Raw genomic sequence first — 22,186 nt, forward strand, 5'->3', positions numbered from 1 at the left:
TACAAGCTAAAACCGGACAAAGTTATGATTCAGCTTCCTATTTATTTCCATAGAGGGCAAATCACAGGACTACAGGCAATGCCATATAGACACATGTTTGTTTTTTATTTACAATGGAATGCCCTGCTATAAATATGGAGTTAAACTGTGCTGTGGTGCATATCATTTGTGCACTGAACATGATTAAAAGAAGCCAGAGCCGTAGGGTTGTGGACTGCAGCCAAACATCATGAGTCACAATTATCAGAGGAATGTCCCTTTAACTCTTGGTTTTCTCAGGAAATACTATGTAAAATAAATGAAAAGTTTTATTGTTGAAAAATTACTATATGACAACCCTACACATGTATGGCCTGAAATCTAGATTGCTAGAACAATCACAAGAACAGAGCAGTGGGCAGAGATAGTGGGTGGGTGAAAAGATAAATTTTCTGAGCACTCAAGCCTCAAATGAGACAGGATTACTCAAACAAGCCTGGATCAATCAAAATACAAATCTTAGTGAGCTAATGATAAGGGAAAACCAGTATAACATGGTTAAAAGCTCATAGAAGTGAATTTTAGATAATATGTCTCCTTTGATTAATTAACTTGTATTATGTGAACTTTCAAGAGTAAGGCCCTATGTCTTTTAAGAACTAATATATATAATGACTAATGACTTAACATGACTTAACACTATTATTAGAATATTTTAATGATGATGATGATGATGAGTTATAACTTTACAAAAGATGGACATGGAAATTGTATTTAATGTTGCATTACAACTGAGTGCAGGAGGTCATGAGATAGATCGATTGATGAGCAGGTATTTCCTGTTTAAACAAACACACATCAATACTAAAGTAACTGTTAAGTGTTACATTAACCATTAATGAGCAGTGTTCCATCAGATACTGACATTAATTTTACGGAGTCTGGTCTAATTTAATAAATGCATGTTTGGTAACACTTTGTGCAGACTATGAAGTAAAAGTAATATGGTTAGACAAGAGTTAAAGACTCAGCTGATTGTTAACTGAATAAAAGAGGCATTAAGGTTTCTAGAGAGACCAATAATGTGTTGGCAGTAAACATACATTATGCTCCTCTCACTACACTAAATACTGTACATTAGGTCACTTAGAAACAGCAGAGAGGTTTCTCTAAAATCATGATGTGTAATCACATAAAATGGCTCCTAACAATGAATAAATGATTTGTGCTTTACATGCTAAATCCTAATTTTAAAACTCAGATTTTTTATGTTTACTTTAAGATGTAAGCATGTAGGATATTAAAATACATAATGTGATTTGGCCAGACACACCCATTATAATTTCTTATTCAACTTTTCTTCTGCTACTGTAGATTAATAAAATAACATGCGTAATATTCTTGATTATCCAGGTTTAGGACTTACACGTTACCTAATGTTTAAATAAATTCTTTAAAATTATAAAAATGCATGTTGTACTATGATTATTCTTGGGTATCCCTCTCTCTTCATAAACAATCTTGGGGACTTCACTGGGAAATGCATAAGCAAAAGTAATGCTAACTGAAGGATTACTGTAAAGGCCCTGACTTCTCCTCACACCACTGAACATTTGTGCACATGGATCAACACAATGAAAAAACCCTATTAGCTTACAGGACATCGCCATCATTTTTGCCATTTCCATCTTGGCCTGGGGCAGAGATGATCCGAGGCTGCTAATAAAAGCAACAACATTCATATATTGTATTGTACTGGATAGCTCATTTAACTGTGTGATGCCTGCTTTTCACTGGCTCTTTGCACATGATTTTCTGTAGGTTGTGGAAGCATGGAGGAGGATTAGATAAATACTAATTACTAGAGATTGTTGTGCTAATAAGATGATATTTCTTGGAACTTCGACTAGCATACACAGATGGAGCAGGAAAGTTTTTGATTCTTTTAATAATTAGTATTAATAACAACTAGTGCTGCAATTAATTATAATTATAGTCATTGAAAGGTCAGTGTTTTGTTTTTATTAGTTGAGGGAGTCAACTATTTTAAAAATACATTCTTAACCAATTAAAAGGTTAAATACGCTTACTGAAGGCTTCTAGATAGAGAATATTTACAAATAAAGTGTATTATTGATGAAAAAGATTAATTATTGCAACAGTCTTTGTGATAAAACCACTTTTTACATGTGTTATAGAGTTTGAACAGTCCAGATAACCATTATGAAAATAGGATTACCAATATTTTAATAGTCAATAGTCAAATCATTCCAATAAATTGTTGCAGCCCTAATAATAAAAGCATCTTTTAAAGGTATTGTATTTTGTTTACGAGCAATACATATTGTACCCCATTCACCAGATGCATACATTTATAGCAGTTCATGTTATTTGACTGTATAGGTTTGTTATAGCTTATAGTTATTTATCAGTTTAGTATTTCAATCAAAGAATATTACATAATCACTTCAAGAAAACATCTCATTATTAAGAAACCTCTCTGTGGTAAAACTTGGCAGGTTTTAAAAGTTATCCATGATCCATACCTGAAGAGCTGCCCAAAGCCTGCGAGGCTGTGGCATCCATAGTTTGCACCTGTCATGTAGTCCAAATCCCACATGAAAAGGCTAAAGATCTTCTTCTGAACTTACAATGCTACAGAAGGATGAGCAGTTTCATGTGTGTGCCATTCCCTCACTGCTGATACATGCTGAGCTGTGAAAAAGCCGGGCAGCACGGAGAAGATGAATGGGTGGAGTTTTGTCAGACGAAGCACGCCACAACATTAAACTCTCTATTGATTGGACACTGTATTGACCAGACAGAACTGCTGTAGGAGATTTTACTGGATTTGACACACCAGTCATCATCATATATTGTACAATGTTTTCTATTTTGAGTTATGTTTGGCTAATAATACTTTGTGTTATATGTTAAAACCATGTATGTAGGCAACCTGTATTAAAAAAACTGACCTTCCCCACCTCACACTCACTGTAGCAGAATAGGTTCCAAGCTTTGGTAGACTCCTAGTGTCTGTAAAAAGAAAAAGAAAATAAATACATTACTCCAGTTTGAGATTTTACAAATTTGAGTCAGTTATACACCACTGAACATAAATAAGACCTCAGAAACAAGACAGTGTATAGAGTAGCCAAAAAGACAGCAGCCTGTGTTTCTCATTATAGTAACTGATAAGGCTCCCCGGGACTATTTTGATGACTTAAGATTTGACTTGATAACATGCACTGAGATTTGGGATTCGACTTGAACTTGAAGGCCAGTAACTCGGAACTTGACTGGGACTTGATCCCTGTGATTTGAGACGACCGGATGATTCTTCTAAAATAAAAAGTTTTGAAAAAACACTTTTCTCTATTGAGATGATACTTAATTTTACAGGACCAAACTGCAACATATCCCTCCCCACTCCTCTATTTGTTGCCAGGGATAAAACAATAATATTTTATTGTGATATCATATCGTTAAACTTGCAATAATATCGGGGCTGTCGCTATTAATTGGATTAAGCTCTCTCACTTAAATGCATGGTTTTGCTCCAGGAACAGCTAAAAAACTGGGAACTACATAGAGGATTTGCTCCATTTCAGTGCAGACTACATGAAGAAAAAAAGCCTACTTTTAAATAAAATTGTATTTTTTAATATTATGATTATATTTTAGTATTATGATTATATATTATATAAAAAGATTTGCACAAAGATCTTTTCAAGGATTTAAAAAAAGAAAAAGTCACGCAAATTACAAAAATTACAGGTTGTATTTTTTTTTTTAAAAACACTTGAAATTACTTAAAGCTCAAAGCAGAAGACTTGGACTCGACCTATATGTATATGTATACATATATACATACATATATGTGTATACATATATGTATATACAGATTATATATATATATATATATATATATATATATATATATATATATATATATATATATATACACGCAGGTGGTCTCATCACAGTGAAGTGTTTAGTTTAGTTACCTTTGCACATCCCAACAGCACAGTCACTGCAGCACTTTAAATCTCTACTAAAGATACACTTTTTCTCATTGGCATTTGATACGTTTTAGAGAGAGTGACATCTTGGTTTTGTAATTTATATTGTATTGCATTTTCACTGTGTTTTATTTATTTTTAATACCCATACTATTGTTGTATTATTGTGGTTGTTAACCACTTTGGCAAGCTTTGGCTATTTTAAATAAATAAATAAACTTGACTTGAGTTTATTTCAAACTGCTCGGCTACTAAAAAGGAAGTGCAAATGATTCCTACAATATGAACACCCAAAAATCACTGCTGTTTTGGTTCTATACCTTCATTAGAGTCCCTTTTTGGTGAATCCTGCAGATTGGTCCTGATTTGGAAACATACAGCCTCTCTATAAACCCCAATAGAACAAACCTGAACTAACCTAGATCTGGTTCTCAAGCCAAAGAAAACCATCAGTGAAGAACAGGCTTAGAGAGAGGAGAGCAGGAGTCCAGTGGTGAGACTGAGCTCCTACGCCCCTACAGATCAGAGTCAGTTTCAGAAGAACTAAGATGAGTGCAGCATTAAACTGTTCTAAAAGACTGATTCATGTTTCATGCAGGACACAACAAATCCAAAACTACATGTCCAGACTAGTTTAGGGCACCCTAAGCCACCTTCTTTTGGCTAAAGAATAAGAGCTTTGTTATCTGAAGTCAGCAGTGTAAAGATGCAGTGAGGTTTGTCCTTCTGAATTTGTCTACCACCTGCACATGGTTCTGAAGAGCTCAGCCACTACCACTGCTGGACTTCTCCGATGGCTCACTTTGGTTGGTCACCTTTTACGAGATTCTTATGTAATTGAGAAACTGTAGATTATTTAAATATTTATGTTATTTTAATAGTTAATAGTATTTTGTTACTTACGAAGAACCATCAGTGCTGAGTTTAACAATAAAATGAAGATAATCAGGTTTACTGTACATCTACGTCATCACAATAATTAAAGGAGTTCTGAAAAAGTCTGATGTGCGTGCTCATCTTTCTCATCATCCAAAAAGTCCAAATCACAGTCTCCTTCAATAATTTAGTGGTAAATTCCTTCTGCTTCAGTTCTGTCAGCTACAAAAAGACGGTCTATTAAATGCAACACAAGTGTCCCAGTGTCCATTACTATGGACATTTATAAATCGATTATAATTTTTAGACCCACACATGAACACAAACATTAAAATTAATTGCTAAATAAATACAAATACGTGTAAAAAAAAAACAACAACAAAAAACATAGTTTAAGATTGTAGAAATAAAGGGTTTTTGATTTAGACAACCTTTCCTTGCATCTTAAAATGTATCATTTTGAACATCGGTCATTTTGAATCAAAAGGAAAAGGCGGTTCCAAAAGTCCCAGCCCAGATGTGCTCTACAATTAAGAGACTATCTCAAAACACTTAAAAGACAGACTGGTTAACTCAATGTCTCTTATAAAGGGCAGAAGTGAATGGGTCGGGTCTCAAGAGGATTTAAACCTGTGGGATACACTGATAGGCCAACAGAATATGATTTGTTTAACTATAACTACTTGTAGGCTACATGTGTATTTCACCTTGGAGGAGGGTGAATGCTGTTCTTTGGATTGTCCACATGGGGGCGATGTTGGACTATTTACATTCTAAATTCTTCAGAGTTGCATTCAAGAGTAGGATATTCGATCATACAAATGTGACTCGCCAACTGCTTTGGCTATACTAACATTATGATTTACAGCATATTGTACTTCACGTGGAGTCCTATAATATATGTAGGCTCATTTGTTGTTGTGCTTTTCAGTTGAAAAAATGTATATTTATAATTGTGTCGTCTTGAACATACCTCACTGCAGGATTCTGCAAACCGGACTTTGACCATAACTACATAACATTTTAAATTAAGCCAGATACTAGCTTCAAGATGCCACTAAAGTTGCACCTAAACAAAAGGTGGTGGAAACATTCATTTCCTTAGTTATTTGCCAAGACTGTTGATGCTTTTATCCAGAGAGAACTTGCGCCTAGACTGATGTAGCTAACGCTAGCTTTGGTCGCTAGCTAACGGTGCAGTGCCTAAAGCCATACGAGCCCAAACCAGCCTCTGAGGGACAATCTGCCTTATTTATCAGCGCTACAGCCTTAACGTTACCGCCGCTTAACAGCTAGTTGGTTGCTAAATTTAAGTGTCCCTTTATAAAATTGCCTTTTGTGGTCTGGGGCACACAGGACGATGGGAATGTGTTTACCGTGCTTTGGAGGCGCGGCGGACGATGTTGTAGTAACGCCAGATCCCGTAAGTAAAACGATCAGGCCTAATGTTTTTTACGAACAGAACTTTAACCGATGCTAATGCAAAAACAGACGTGGGATATTGTTAAAGAGAAAGTGCAATTTCTACTGAACACGCTTACCTAATATTTATCTAGATTTTAGTCTGTGTAAATGTAAATGGAATGTGAAGTATTGCTGACAGGCCTTTTACCATCACGCTGTATTTAAGTCATAAATTGTTTGTTTTTACAGGAGACAAGGAGAAGACAGTTAGCAGAAGCTGCTGAAAAAAGACAGAAGGAGGTGGGTTACAAGTTCAGACTGTAAAAAACTATCCAAATACATTTTATTGCAGTACGGAATTCGTATGTAAAAACATTGAATGCAGGATTTTCAGGGGCGTGGCCACAAACCAATTTTGTCCTACAGTTCACCATATGCTTATTAATGTACGAAAACACGCAAATAAAACATAGCATAGGGGTATTGAAACCTCATTACCCTAAGTGTGTTTTACAAAACTGCTGCAGTCTGATTGATATTGATATGTAAGATAGTGTTTTTTGTGCATAAGCCTACAGTGAAAATAAACTTGTTTTATAAAGTGACATTAAAAATTTTGAAATTATTGATTTGGATAAAATAACATTCTCTTTATGTTTATTATAAAATAGTTATTATTAGTAAATTGGGTATGCACACTTTCATAATGATAGTTCCAGTTGTTAGAAAACCTTCATGAGTCATTTTTACTACAGAGGAGCCACTTGAAAATACGTAAGAACAAGGCAAAAGTGGCACGGAGGTGAGTAGGTAACGGTGTTGCTCACAATAAAATATTTTCCTTTTTAAAATTGACCACATTGCCTGTTGTGGTCTTATCCAACCACCTTACTAAATTTCACAGCTGGAATGGATTCACACACAGATCACCATTTTAATTAATATGGCGAGTTGTACAATTCTGCTAAGGGTCACTCTTCTGCCCACGTCTATGCTTTGTTTACTTGGCTGTTTTCCTTTAAGGTTTGCTGTTAATGCTATATTAAATCTTTCTTGTAATTTTTCAGACCGCGTACAGAGGTGTTAAAAATCCAGAAGAAGTCGAAAGGAAAAGAAAAAAACAAGAAGAGATATCAAAACAGGAGATGACCACATCAGTTTCCGGAGGTGGTGGGCTAAAGGTAATTTTGGGATTGTTATGAACTCAGTTTAATCTTTAAAAATTGTATTAACAATTAATACCCAGATACGTTATGTACTTATTTACAATACCTACCCGACACTTTTAATATTGGTTAATCTAATATATTTTCATACTTTTTCAGTGGCAAGTTGGATGAAAATTCCATTCTGAAATCCCAAAATGACCCAACTTGAAGAGGAAGAAAGCAATTGCTGTTTATTTTATAAATTGTAATTTAAGTATTTAATTTTTTTCACTATTATACATAACTTCATATTGACCGACTGACGATTTGCACAATCAAGAGCAGTTGATATTTTTACCCTGTTGCCAATACATATTGTATTTTTTTCCTTTTCATGAAGAGACATCATTGGCACAAAACGATTATTTTCTTAACACACATATTGCCCTTATAAAGCTCTCAACACTAAACGGTTTTAGTACAACACACCCTGTTCATGTTTACAGCATTTGTTCATGGAGATGCTTTTTGTAAGCACAGTCTACAAAAGTGTATTGCTGAAAGCCAAGCCAATATAATTGAAGGAGATTTACTTGCTGCACTTTCTGCTGGCCTTGGGCACTGCACCCTCAATGAGACTTTTCATACTGTTTGAAACCCTTTGTAACATATGCTTAATAGACAGTGTATGAATCCTTGCTTTATTATGATGATAGATGGAGATACAGTTTGACAGATGTTAGTATTATTAGTAAATATTTAATACAAAGACTTGCCTAGTTGACTGAGTGCATTTCTTACAGCCATCACTCGATCCTTGAAAGCTTCTGGTGCTCTTGCCAATTTTGTAATACTGAAGATATTCGCTGCATTAAAGAACATTTCTGCTACTAAGTGTGGGGTTTTGCAGTATGATTGTTTTACAAGAAAACATAATTGCCAAAGGAATGTATTGATATGTAAGCTTTGGCTTACGATCTTAAAAATGTTCAATAAAATATGCAGTCTTTCATAGTATGTTCCGTTGTAAATCGAGATCATTGGCCTCCACTAGAGGGCAGTAGTGTACAAGAAATTAGAGAAAGAAGACTTCTGTAACCTGGAATACTGCAAGGTTGAAAAGATTATTGGCATCGTAGCAATTCAAAATAAATAAAGCATTTCAATTGCATGATAACTCATAAATCCATAGACTTGTCTAATTTGTATATTTACAGCGCTCAGGCAAGTCATGTGTTTAGTCTTGCAACTTATTTACTTATTTGGCAAGGCTTTTTCGTCTTTTCATAAATAATTAGGATATCATCAGACATTGACAAAAACATATCAGAATTCCATTACATCAGTTTAAGAAAACGATTATACTGCTGGTTTAATATTGAAGAAAGACAAAAAATAACAAGAACAAATGACAAAAATTGCATCTTTGCTGAACCAAAATTTAAAATTACAACTAAAAACATGGATAAATCACACTTGAACGTCCATTTGAGAAATGATTTTGCTTAGTCCACTTCCTGCAGGGTCTCACTTTTTGCCTTTATAGTTTGCTGCCACCACCAGGTAGCTGTCTGGGCTCAGGTCTTTGATGTTTGGTGACTTGTTGCCACCAAGAGAAGTCTTTGTCTCCACTCTGGAGATCTGCAGCATGCGACACGGGTCATGCTTTAGCAGATAGCTCTCAAAAGTCTCCCAGCCTCCGCCAACACGGACCATCACATGCTTATTGTGGAGCATCTGCAGAGAGCAAGGAAAATACACAAACGTATTACACAAGCACTCGTGCTGATGTGTGTCAAAAGTCCCTCTTAAGAGTCTTATGTCACTTCTTTAATGGACTTTTGAACCTGAATGAACACTTAACAAGGCTTTGATGTCCAGTCCCTGCACTAATGTGGGCACATTTTTCTGACCACTTTAAGGTCAAGCACAAGGTTGATTTCTGGGAAAGGTTGTTACACTGAATCTAGACTATAGCTTGATTTTATCATTCACTAACGATATAATTAATGTATAATTCATTAATGTTTTTTATTAACATAGAAGGAAAAAAAAAAAAAGGTCTCCCAAAGACAGGAAGTCATTTACTGCCCGAGCATTTACATTTCCTAGAGGGAGTGACCATAAAGCATGTCTCCCTCACTTATTACCTTTTAACCCATCAACAATAGAATAGTTCAAAAAGCTGCACCAATGTAGGAATCACACAGAAAGGGTTTAATGAAAAGAGACAAAGCTATTGAAATTGAAAATCTAAGTTTGTCTTTTAAAAGGGTAAAGTGAGATTGTCCTCTCAGTCTGACCCAATATGAGGTTTCTTGCCCTGCCGCAGCACAACATACAACATTTATAAGCCTCTTAACAAAATCAATCTACAGGGCAGTGGCAGCAGCACCACCAATCAGCTGCTATGGGCCTTGGGGCGCTGTGACTATGGATGTAATGGTCTGCTGTGATGCAGAGGGGTTTCAATCATGCAGCTCTGGGACAGGACCATGTTGCAGGAGACCCCCTTTTCAGAGACTGTGAGCGGACAATAGCCCCTGGGTCTAGCTGGGACAGCACCTATCCCACAAAACACACAGAGTTCAGCTCCACTAGTCCAGGTACAAGAGCCTCATTTATAGTACTGTGTTGCAAGGGGAGGTCTGTAATGTGTCCTGTCCCCAACATGGACACAGTAATGGTCACACCTTTTTGGTTTGGTGCCTTATTTTCAGTACACTAATAGGGAGCTTATATCTGTGGAATTTTAATTAAAGCATCTTAACAGTGAATATTGCGTCAGAGAAAGGGCTTGACCCGGCACAATTTGTGGGTATTGCAAAAAATAATTATCAACAACTTAAATGATTGTTGGCTTGTCACTGTCACTTTAGACTATGTGCTCCATGTGCCGCCTTGATATAGACGAAACGCTTTCCATTTGTCCTTGGTTGCTCAGCAACACAAAGGATAAATATTCAGTCAATGAAAGTAACGCTACTATGTACTGTATGAGCCTAACATTATTTGATCATCATTAGTCTGAGTCCTATTGTGCCATTTTGTAGAGTAGAGTATACCATGCCAACTGCAAAAGACCCCCCTCCCTGTGCCTGAACATCTTTAACATACCGTATGCATGAATCACATTTTAGAGGTGTGAATACTGGTGCTGTGGTTGCCAAGTAACCACAGTCTCAAGGGGACCAATGCCACTTCTATAATCTGTATTACTCTTCATTACTTTCTTCAATAATGCTACTTAAAAGGGTCACCAACAAGCAATATAGTGAGAATATTTCTGTAAAAATATCTCTATATTTGACACTGTGCAGCTATATTCAGCGTAAATGCCATTACCAGAATGCCATTACCACACAGTAAACATTCCAAACACAGGACTCTCCAGCCAGCTCTTATGAATACAAGGTCATCTCTTTGAACAATGAATAATCAAAAAAAAACCTACACTATTCATCAAGCATTTTTACAAATCCAGCTGCGACAATTTTCAAAAATATTTTATACATAAAATATATTTAAATAAATATGTATTTAAATATATATATATATATATATATATATATATATATATATATATATATATATATATATATATATATATTATATATATATATAATATATATATAATATATATATATTATATATAGCTTATATATGATAGTTATATATTATTACCCGAATAAAGAGCATTTTCTCTCCAACGCGATATCTGCCCTGTGACTGTCTCTCCACACAGAACTTGTTGGGACATTTGCAAGGAGGATCATCTGCAATGTGCCGCACCTAAAAGATTTGAAAACATACATAGCAGCATGTAGCAGCATGTAAAGCACAATAATTGATTTCAAAGACTTACTGCATCATCCAACTGTTTCCCTGTGCTTTTCTTGCTGGAGGTGGCTTTGGCAGGGGTTGGGGAGGCAGTTGGGGAGGGGGAAGACGACAGTGCTGGGGATGGTGGGAGAGGCTGAGATGGGGATATGGGTGATGAAGGAGGTAAAGGTGCTTTCTCTTCTAGTTCAATCTCATTCTCCAACTTTATGAGTCCTGGAGGCTCCACATTGTACCTACAACACAATATAGAAATAATATTTATAGCTAGTAGAATTGGTGAGAAATGGGTAATGAAAAATGTGCTAAATTCCTTTCAAAATGGTTTCAGTTTCTTTTTACAGAAAGATATAAAGGCACCTATAATTTAAAATATATTTTTATGATGCAAATTGGTCCATACCTGCTTGCTATTCGTCCCAACTCTAAAAGACAGAGGCACACTTCTCTGGGCTGCTTATGAAGAACTGTAAAAAGAAATAAACATCAATGGGAAAAATATGATAACAAACTACTGACATTATAATGCGATGAAATAGAAACTTAACAGAACAGTGGTGTGACAGAGGAGGGTCAAAACATGAATACATTAACTTCATGCATCAATGTCATGTTTTCATAAATGTCCTTAACAATGGATATAGACATTAGTGGAACACCCCAGTGGCTAAAGAAAATGCCTGTGAGATGAAGACGTGACACACCACACCATGCATTATTGAAGAGAGTATTGTTCGATTGCCAACCTGGATGTGTACTTCTGAACTTAAGCTATCACAGGGAACAAGAGAAAATAAAATAGAAAGTAGTCAGGTCAGTGTTTTAATAGTCAGTAATATGGCCTTTGCTGTGCTCAGGAAGGCTCCAGACAGAATAGCAAAAATTCCCAGTATGAAAGTATGTCATTGGTGAGATAATGGATAAGATAAGATATAAGGTCACAATGTGAACATGTTTGGAGTACATGTGTTTGAGTAAGCAGAAGTATTTGAATTGCTTCTTTTATGGACAGAAATTGTAGCTAATTTGAGACATTGATAAAAGAGGCTGAGTGTGAACTGTCCCAACTCGGAAGCATTTGCATATTGCTGGCCTACTTTCACCATCTCACACCCCTCTGTGGCTGCTGCTTTGTTTTATTGCAGTGGGAACGCAATCAGACTTAATCTTAGTCCAGTTAATTTCTCCACTATTGTTAAACCTTATATGCATAAATTTATGACCACTGACAGGTGAATAGTGCATTACGAAAAATGTCAGCTCATCATGGCACCTGTTAGTAGAGCTGAAAAAGTTAGGCAGCAATAAAACGTTTGATATGATTCAATATCTGGAACAATACTTCGGTTATAGTTCAAATGGTTATTGTTCGCTAATCGGAAGGCATAAAAATCATCAACCAGCATTATCATTTATTGTTAAAAAGAGATTTCCAAATCTACATAATGCTTTTTATTGTGAGACGGGGGCTCATTGTACTGTTGAACTGCTACTTTACTGCTACCTTTACAAATTATGCAGCTCATGAACACCTGATTGTGCTATTATTAGTTTATAATATAGAGGATTAAAACTAAAAATAATGTATTAATAACAATTATTTCTTCCTGCTGGGTGCACTAGTAAATGACACAGCACTATATAGTTCCCTTGGACTTTTGACAACAAAACAATGTATTCAATAACAGAAGCTTGGAATCATATTATAAGGTTTGATATTACAGTGATTTAAAGGATCTAATGCAGACCAGTTTAAGAAAACATAGTCATAATGTTATGCTTATTAAGCGAGATACAGTGATGTGATCGCTTCTCTGGGCCATATTCTTGAGGGTTAAAAGCACTCACCCAAACCCTCAGACTCAAATAGACATGTTTCCCCAACCCCAACCTCTCTGCACCATGACAGGAAGTTGGCTGTGTTGTCCCGCGCAAAGAACGATCCTGACGGTGCACTTTTTCGGCATGGAATCCTCCGATAGGGAATTGTCTGCAAGGAAAGAGTTACAAATATTTCACTGATTCATTTATGATCTTCTAACTTGTGATGAATAGGGATAGTGTGACTTCCCCCATCACCCCAGGGCTTTCTTCAAAACACAGGACCATTCAGACTATATCATGCACTGATTTCTTTTCCATCTGTGAAGGCTCTGATTTCAACCGGGATCGCTTCCACACAGATCAATATAAGAGATGGCGGGTTAGTATACGAGACCTATTTTACCAGGCCCTCTGTATTCAGGATCAAATGACACGCTTATAGCACTCAGCCCCCACATGGTCCTTACTGTGAGATTTATGCTTGGCTGTGGTTTTTACACAGGGTATGTGTGTCTGAGCTATGAGAAAGGTGCAGTGAGCTCATGGTGAAAGTATGCAATAGGCTTTTTGGGGTATTTTTCTTTGCTTTCCGGGCTCTACTCCTGACTCCTTCTGGAAAAGCTATGCTGTAGTTCCTGTTGAAATAATGTTGGACACGTCATTCCATTGTAATCTGAAGTGAATATTACAATTACACACGTTCAGTGCACAGAAGCTGCACAACTTTGGGGGTGATTAATCAAAGGTTTGGTGATTGATAATGCCGAATGTACAAAAAAACAACTAAGTGCATATTACAATATTAGTTTAGTTTATTCCCACAGAAAAATCATTGTGCACAACCTATTTTCCCTACACTGTCAGAACTCTGTGAAGTCCAATCTTGTTTGCTTTACAACATCAATCGATTTTAACAATTAATGAAGACTGCAGTGAACAAAAGACAAGCTTGTGAGAAGGCTTAAATGTTATCTCTATTCTATTCTTATTGATTGATGTAAGTGCATTAGACAACTCTATACGATTTATGGATTTTTCTCATAATCCAAGTCAACTTTAAAAGGGCTTTATTACACGGGAGAGTACGTGTACAACAGCATGTATGTTCTGTGAAATAATGTGAAACAAAGTTATTATGTATATCTATTTTATGAGAGCTATGCAAAACAACATAAATCTGTTCATCCTACTACAGCACCAATGCAATGCCATAGAAACAAGCAACAGTATTCAAGAAAGCAAGCAAATGAGAGGAAGGGGAATTGAACCAGGAACCACAAGTTACGAGGCAAGCAGCCATGGTAAAATGAAAAGGAAGCCGTATTTTTGAAAATGAAAAATGTAATGTTAATGATTGAATAGTTAAGCCTTGTTTCTCAATGTTTTCAGTGAAAAGACTCTGTATTCAGTGTATCATCTGCTGTCTCACGGTCATTGACCCGAGTGTTTCCTTACATCTGTGCGGCTGTGCTCACACTGAGATCAGAAGACCCTCTGTCACCAGCCCCATTGCAAACATCAACAAGTCCCTCCAAAGAGCAAGAAATATGTCTTTAACTTGCTCTACAGAGTGTGAACTTTCAAAAACAGATGTTGATGTTCATAAAATAAGGTTTAGCACAGTTAATGTACAATTAAATTTGGTTAAAATGTTAACTATACCACTTTGAGCAGAGGAAGTAAGGACAATCTATCAGGTAGAGCAAATCACATTCACCCAGAGACTTCAAAAGGACTTGTTTACTCAGACACAGAGTCCCATGATTCCCTTCTCAATGTAATAAAGCTCTCTGTTCATTTAATTAAATTTCAAAATGTTGTAAAGTCTGGATAAAACACTGAATACATTTTACCATTTGTCAAATACTGGAGCAACTCAACTTGTGTAAACAGTTATTTTTATGAGTAAACCCTGTTGTGAAGTTAAATACAATCTAATGAAAAACAAATCCTTGTAAGAGAAAACATACTCAAGCCGCCTTTCCCACTTCTTACAGTGTATGATGGGGCCCCAAAGTTTTGTTGGTCTGCTCAAAACCACGCACCCCATCCCCCCAATTTAGACTTTTTTTCTCACCATGACAGTAAAACAAATCAAAATTGAAACACTATAGCCACACAACACATAAACTCTACTTGCACTTAGAAATATGATAAACAATATAATAAACACACATTTGAAGAAAAATAACTGTGCAGTAGTCTTCCACTACTACTTCCACATTAAAAGTGCACTGTGTGACTTTTCTGGTGGGAGAGATTCCACCTGCTACATGGATATGTTGTCTTTGCTTGGAATATTTAACAGTAACTTATATATCACAATGGAGACAAGTAGGGAACAGGCCAAACCTCCAGGCCAAGTTACAAGTAAAATCTATGGAGCAACAAAAATCCATACTGAAAAACCCATACTGAAAAGTGCTTCATAAATATATTTAATGCTGTACTGTGGAACATCAAGGCAAAGCAGTAAAATCTCCTCCAAGACAAGCAGAAGGCAGACTCACCACTGAAAAAGTTACATAGTGTACCTTTAATATGCACCTGGCTTCTTGGACCTAAAATGTTCTCTTTCAAACCATTTATATTCAAAGTCATTTTAGGTTCTGTTTAGAAAAGTGAGACTGTTATCATGGCTGTAACACTAAGGTTTCATGTTACCTTTTTGTTGCCAAGTGGAGACAGGACTCCGTTGCTTTGCCTGAACTTCTCTTGCAGTGTCTCAGCCAGCTGGCACAACAAGGAGCCATTGTCCAAGCGATCCATGAAGCTTTCGGCGGTGATTTCCAGACCTGACCAGGGGAGGCATAAAGAGGCAGCACACACAATTCATCAAAAAAGAATAACTAACCACCAGGCATTTATTATCCCATTTGTGGTTCAACTTTTGCCCAAATATAATGGTATAGTCGTGGGTTCTCCAGTAGCCAAATCTGAAACACATCAATTACTCCGCATTTCTCTTTGTACATATAGGGATAGCATGATAGAACCACATTATCCAGTACATTTATTCTGATATATGGGTTAAGATCAACTTGAGCTGTCCATTTGAATGACTTCCAAGCGACCATTCTTGTTAGGTTAGATCATAGTGAAATTGGAGGTGGTGATGGGGGTGGTGTCTGCGGGAAAGGAACCCCAGAGATGGGTTTTTTTTCATACCCTTTCTGCTTCTTATAGGAGGAGGGGTCTGAGGCTTTTAATGAGTTCCAAATGTTGTAATTGTGGCCAGAAAATGGAGATCTTGAGAAATACTCAACCAGCTCCAGTTTTATGCCTACACTAAACTAGCCATAGCACATATAGGAAAAATCAACTCCAAAGGGATCCATAGCAATACTCACCCCTATATATATATTATGCCTTGGCTTTTCAAATAAATGACTCACCAATGCAGCGGCCAGCCGGTATCCACCTACTCAATCAATGGACTCATCTAACGTATTTTATGTCCTCACAGTTTTTCACACTATAATGATTTCAATTTGGGAACTTGATAAAGACATAAACATGAATTTCAATTACCAGTATTTCCACACTGACTACTGTAATTTGGCTGGCTCCGGTGTAAAAGCAGCCAGAAATTTTAAACATGATAGAGGAGTTGTTTTAGGATGTTCAAATCAGTGTCTGTTTCAGGAAACTAATTAGCTGGTGTGAGAAATGCAAGCCGAGTGCAGGATATCCTGGGAAAATGGTGCCAGACGTAGAGGCTAGACTTCATAAATGAACCAAAGAGATGCTGGGAGAAAATTGGTCTTTCTGATGTGTGGCTGAGCATGCCAGTTTGTTAGAATTGCTTATTCATGAATTGTTATAAATTACTAAACAATGTATTGCTTAATGTCAAATATGTTTATTCAGAACATGAGTGATGCAGCAGCTGGGACACTTATTTTATCAAGAGGCAGCCAGTGATATCTACAACAACTAACTGTGAGTGAGAAAATAAGATATCTCTATACTGGAGATACATAAAAGATACACGTTAGAACATTTGTAAATTTGTATCATTACTTTGCTGATGCTCAAGCCAATTCCAGTTATAGTATTCATCAGTAGCTGCTAACGATGAAGCATCATTTCATTAGTGCAAAATCTATGTAAGTCCACAAATTCAAGTTACTTAACAGCAGTAATGAGGTCTGCATTGATTGTAAGCCCCCAAAAAGCACATTCAGCAACATCACAGCCAAGCTCTATTTTCAGACTGGCCTGTAATTAAACAGTTTCTCATTAATAGTCCAAATAAAATGCGTTATATACTAGAGATATCTGAGCCATGTTAATGAGCTGGTCTTACAGAGCATGTTGGAGAGCCAGAGGGCCAGGTCCTCCTTCATGGGCAGCAGGCTGGCTTCATGGCGACTGGCGAGCCACTGCTGGTACTGCTGCATGTCAGTCAGGCCCGGGCCAGTGGTCTGTTTGGGACTCAGGGAACTGCACATGGTTCCCTGTAGAATTGAAGGTGAAGAATACAGTACATTTAGACCATTTTTATAATAATGCTTGATTCAGTCACTGAAGTTCACTATATAATCTGCATTCTGTGGCATGCATACAGTATTGATCAAAGAACTTTTAATAATAAAGCACTCCACCATGAGTGGCTAGCTTCTGGTTGAGAGCACATCAATTCAATCAACACTCCACTCAACAATTTTATCAAGAGGCAGCCAGTGATATCTACAACAACTAACTGTGTGTGGGAAAATAAGATATCTCTATTCTGGAGATATTCTGTCAAAATTTACCAACAATTTTAGTCTACCTACTATCAGTTTAATTATATATTATACTAAAGATACAAAATATCTTTACTTTGGCTGGTAAGCTATAAAAGAACAAGACAGATTTGTTTACCTGCATCTAAATCCTCATTGTATTCTATGGAAAAGACTACATAGGGCATTTTTATTGGGACATTGTATCCTTCAATCTAAATACACACAAAAGCACATCAGGCAAATAAGGAACCGCCTTATGCAAACAAGGAACCTGTCAGTCATTTTATACTGTGTGATGATATCTAAATACAAATGGGTAATGACACAATGCAACAAATCTGCCCTAGAGGAACATTTCAAGGCCCTTTTGGAGTTAGCTGGAACTGAATCACACAATAGTGTGGCCACTATGTGCACTGAGAGCTTGATGTCAGACCAAGGTTGTCATGTCTTCCTAAAGACTTCCCAAACACAGTGAAGTCTAGAGCTCAACTCTGACATACAGGTGTTAGATTCCCATGTCCAGGTTGACTGACAGAACAAGCAACACGGACCAACCACACTCAAACAGCACCATTTGCTGTATAGGTTTTTGCTGACATATTCTGTCTAGTCATATCATCACACCACAGTCAATATAAGTTTGGTGCAAAGCAATACAAAACCTCATATCCTTTTAAATAAAATCTGTTGCTTAAAAATCAAGTTAAACTAAGCCATACAAGGCAGTTATTTTGCACAGCTACAAAAAATACACAACCCAACCTTAAATCTTTTCTGGTCCTAATTAAATTTTTATTTTTGTATTTATTTATTTATTTTATACTTAATTTACAGTATCCAAACAAAAAACATTGTATTGTCTTGCTTGACACAATTAGAGCATCAAAAGCTAGATTTCTGGTGAATAAACATAGCATACTTTCTTTTTTTTTTTCTTTTTTTTTTGGGGGGGGGGGGTAAGGGTCCTAGAGATATCCACAGTTGTTTTGGGACATACCTGCCTCCTCTCACCACACTGCAGCTTGACCTCTTCAACTCTAACGCCAAAAACACATGAGTATCACCTACCTAACCATGTTGTTTTGCTATTTAGACTCAGAATTGGACTTGCTCACAGATAACCTCTATCATGGGGTATTCAAATATACATTAGCCTCATGACTCCAGTAAAGCCGCAATAACATACTGCCGTCAGCTAAGGATGGCTCCAGTCAAAGCACACGGTGAGATTTTTTCAACTGAACAGAATCACGTCAATTATAAAGAACAAGAGCGACTCTGTCCTCCTGACTATCATGCCTTTCCCCTCTGCACAGTACAGCAATGAGAAAACCTTTTTGTCTGTTCGCGTAAATGCTGTTTACAATAGGCTTTTTTTGTATTAATATTCACTTGGTTCACAGTGACCCCTAAGCTGAGATAAAATACATGGCCATTAGTTTGCTTCTGGACAATGTCACTGTAATTACAAACTCACTGTACAGAGCAATAGAGCAGTCTAGCCCATCTCTTGTTTGAATTATAAAATCTCAAAAGGCTGTCTGGGTTTCATCAAACCACATGTCAACACATTAAATGTATTTATTTTACAATGTTTTGGACAAAGTTACGCCTACTTAAAATGCAGACAGCAATAGAAAGTTAAGGCTGTCTCCGTGTTAAGTGTCACAAAACCACAACTGACATTTCACAGTTGAAGATGAAAAACTGGGAGGGTTGTGTCTCATGTAGTGACCTGCTGCATTTTAATGGATCTAAATCCACATGGTTACTGATGTTTAAAAAAGTTAAAAAGTAAAAAAACAAAACAAAAAAATGCTGTTCACAAAAGCTGGTTTTAATGAAAATTGATTCAAATAATAAATAAATGGCCTGTGGAATTAAATATAAAACATTAAACATAACAAGACTGTTCACCTCCATCATGGTGTAATATATGACTCCAAAATTGTCCTTACCCTTGGGTTTCAGCTTCCTCTCACTCGTCCACTCATCCGCTGGACCCCTGCTCTCATGCTCTCACCATCAGCGGAGCTCTGAGCCTCAACAGTGAAGGCGTGTGGACCGCGGACTGGATCTGACGCTCCTCTCTGCTCAGTCTGAAACAAGTCTGCCTCATACACGCACATCTACACACATGCAGACGAAGCACGCTGCAGCTGATGGGAGGGAAGTCCCAGGATTCAGAGCCCTCTCTCGTCTCGCCCCTCTTTGTGGTTCATTACTCTCTCTTGACAAAAATCCCGCCTATTATTTTAAAAGACTCCAATGAGTAAATTACACAGGCTTTCATTTCTATTTGGCTATGCTATTGTATTTTATGACGTATTTTCATAATTATTTTCATACTTACATAAAAAGTAGTGAGGAGTGCTTCAACGTGTTTGCTGGATATTTAATTGCAACATAGCCTGGCATGATTGTTTACATTTTTACATAATGCAAAGTTGGTCACGCTTTCATCAAACTGCGCATGCGCGGAAGTGAAACCGGTAGAGCTTCAGAAAAAGTAACAGGAGATGAAGAAGACTTTTGACTTCTGAGCAACCAAGTAAGTACATTAAACGTAACGATGCCCGCATTATTAAACGGCACGTTCTCTGAATAAGTTAACGAGTCATTTACACTGTTTATAAAGACTTTAGTTGTTGGGTTGGAGTTGTTTGTAGCCTTTTTTTCTTGTCTCGTGCTAAGCTCAAACTGTTGCCTAGTATTGTTATTGTAGAGCAATGGTGGACGATTAAATACATTCTGTTTCCCTCCATCCTAGCATATATCTGCGATTGAAGCTCAAAGCATGACATTTTGGGCATCATCACCATAGACAACATTATTTCCGTGGACTCACACTGCGCCACATGGAGGTGATGGTGAAAAACCTGTCGAGCACCGTAGAGCTGCTGGCCGTGGCGACGCACAGTGACGCCGTAGCGCGATGGGACGAGGAGACGGTGTCCAGAGCATTTCACTGGGCCCTGTACTGCCAACACATTCATAAACGGTTTCGTCATAACCCGGCCATACGAGAGGTGATGGAGAGACAGCTGGAAATGACAAACCAAAACTTGGGTCCACTTTTCCCAGATTACACTGCGCTCTGCTTTAGTGACTTGTCGCGCTGTCAAAACTTGTTGTTGCAAGGACTATTACGCAATATGCATGTCCCTCTAGCTATCATGAAGATGCTATTTGATAAACCTACACATTCAAACAATGATGGTAATAGTTATCAGGACGTGAGAGGCATTGGCAGCTGGATTATTGAGACTAAGTCTGCGTGTAAAGTGCTGGGGAATGTCAACATACCATCCAGAATTGGTCCTGATGTTGAAGTTCAAGGTAACCTTTTACTGGAAGAACTGGGTGCTGTGGTGAAGCAAAGCCATGATAGCCATAGAGTAAACCAGTTTTTGGACTCTGTTCTCCAAGGATGTGAAGATGCAGAGGAGCATTTTTGTGGAGTAATTGGTGCTGCTTTACAAAATGAATCAAGAATGGACTTAGAATTTATGTCAATTTTGGACTGGTTAGAGCTAAAGCAGAACTTTTTGGAAAACATGTGTCATTTACTGCCTTTGTCACTTCTTGCGGACATAGCCAAAAAGCATTTGAGATTTAGAGATATGTACAGTGATATCCTCAAAAAGTGGGCCAAAGAAATGGAGTATGATATAAATAACAGGAAGTGGATTCCAGACAGCAAAAATCCTCCTGTATCTTTCCAGAATCTGACAGAGCACTTTGTATCTTTGTTTAAAGCCAGTGTTTCTTTGAAGGAGCATTTGGAAACTGAGCTGAAGGCTTTAAAGTGTACTGATGGGGACTTTGATGTCAGTGGACTGAGTATATGGGGAGATCTACTGTCAGCAATTATCAAAGAAATCGCACATTCATAATCTCAATGAAGCCATGAAAGAAAGCTCAGATGTTGGGTTTTTTTTACTATTTTAAACTGTTTATTATTTATTATTTGCCAAAATGTCTTGTATTTCATCATACATTGTGTATGAATTAAAAATAAATTACAATGTTATTTTGTTTATTTGGACTAAAAGTTTTCTAATTTCCTTAGCAAAAAGACATTTTGTTGGTAGCACTGCTCTGAACAGATGGTAGCATGTGCACTCCTTAACCAGCCGCAGCATGTGACTCCACTCAATAATTGTCAGTTTGCAGTGAGAAAATTAATCTCAGGAGATTGATGGCTTCATTATTCAACTTCACAAAGTTGTCCTTGCTACCTCATTATCACCATGGTACCTATAAGTAATATAATTACAGGGTCTGTAATATAGAAAGTAATTAAATTCTTAATCATAATTTGAAACCTAAAGTAACGAAATTGTATTTTGTTTGC

The 22,186-nt window shown here is 37.0% G+C and overlaps 3 protein-coding genes across 3 annotated transcripts; 2 read left to right on the plus strand and 1 right to left on the minus strand.

The window, feature by feature from the left end:
- Positions 1-5,850: 5,850 nt before the first annotated feature.
- svip (small VCP interacting protein) lies at positions 5,851-7,682 on the plus strand. The gene is made up of 4 exons (XM_033968575.2): positions 5,851-6,300; positions 6,531-6,581; positions 7,349-7,462; positions 7,607-7,682. The coding sequence occupies exons 1-4, from the start codon at positions 6,238-6,240 to the stop codon at positions 7,619-7,621; spliced, it is 243 nt and encodes an 80-aa protein (XP_033824466.1). The 5' UTR covers positions 5,851-6,237; the 3' UTR covers positions 7,622-7,682.
- A 648-nt stretch (positions 7,683-8,330) lies between these two features.
- LOC117372738 (growth arrest-specific protein 2) lies at positions 8,331-19,982 on the minus strand. The gene is made up of 8 exons (XM_033968574.2): positions 19,788-19,982; positions 17,403-17,553; positions 15,758-15,888; positions 13,118-13,259; positions 11,673-11,736; positions 11,295-11,505; positions 11,114-11,221; positions 8,331-9,166 (listed from the first exon to the last, which is right to left on the minus strand). Exons 2-8 carry the CDS (start codon positions 17,545-17,547, stop codon positions 8,957-8,959), a joined length of 1,011 nt encoding a protein of 336 aa, XP_033824465.1. The 5' UTR covers positions 17,548-17,553; positions 19,788-19,982; the 3' UTR covers positions 8,331-8,956.
- Positions 19,983-20,326: 344 nt separating this feature from the next.
- On the plus strand, positions 20,327-21,871 carry fancf (FA complementation group F). The gene is made up of 2 exons (XM_033968573.2): positions 20,327-20,380; positions 20,600-21,871. Exon 2 carries the CDS (start codon positions 20,688-20,690, stop codon positions 21,723-21,725), a length of 1,038 nt encoding a protein of 345 aa, XP_033824464.1. The 5' UTR covers positions 20,327-20,380; positions 20,600-20,687; the 3' UTR covers positions 21,726-21,871.
- The last annotated feature ends 315 nt before the right edge of the window (positions 21,872-22,186 follow it).

This window comes from Periophthalmus magnuspinnatus, chromosome 6, assembly GCF_009829125.3.
Source record: "Periophthalmus magnuspinnatus isolate fPerMag1 chromosome 6, fPerMag1.2.pri, whole genome shotgun sequence".
Lineage (NCBI taxonomy): Eukaryota > Metazoa > Chordata > Actinopteri > Gobiiformes > Gobiidae > Periophthalmus > Periophthalmus magnuspinnatus.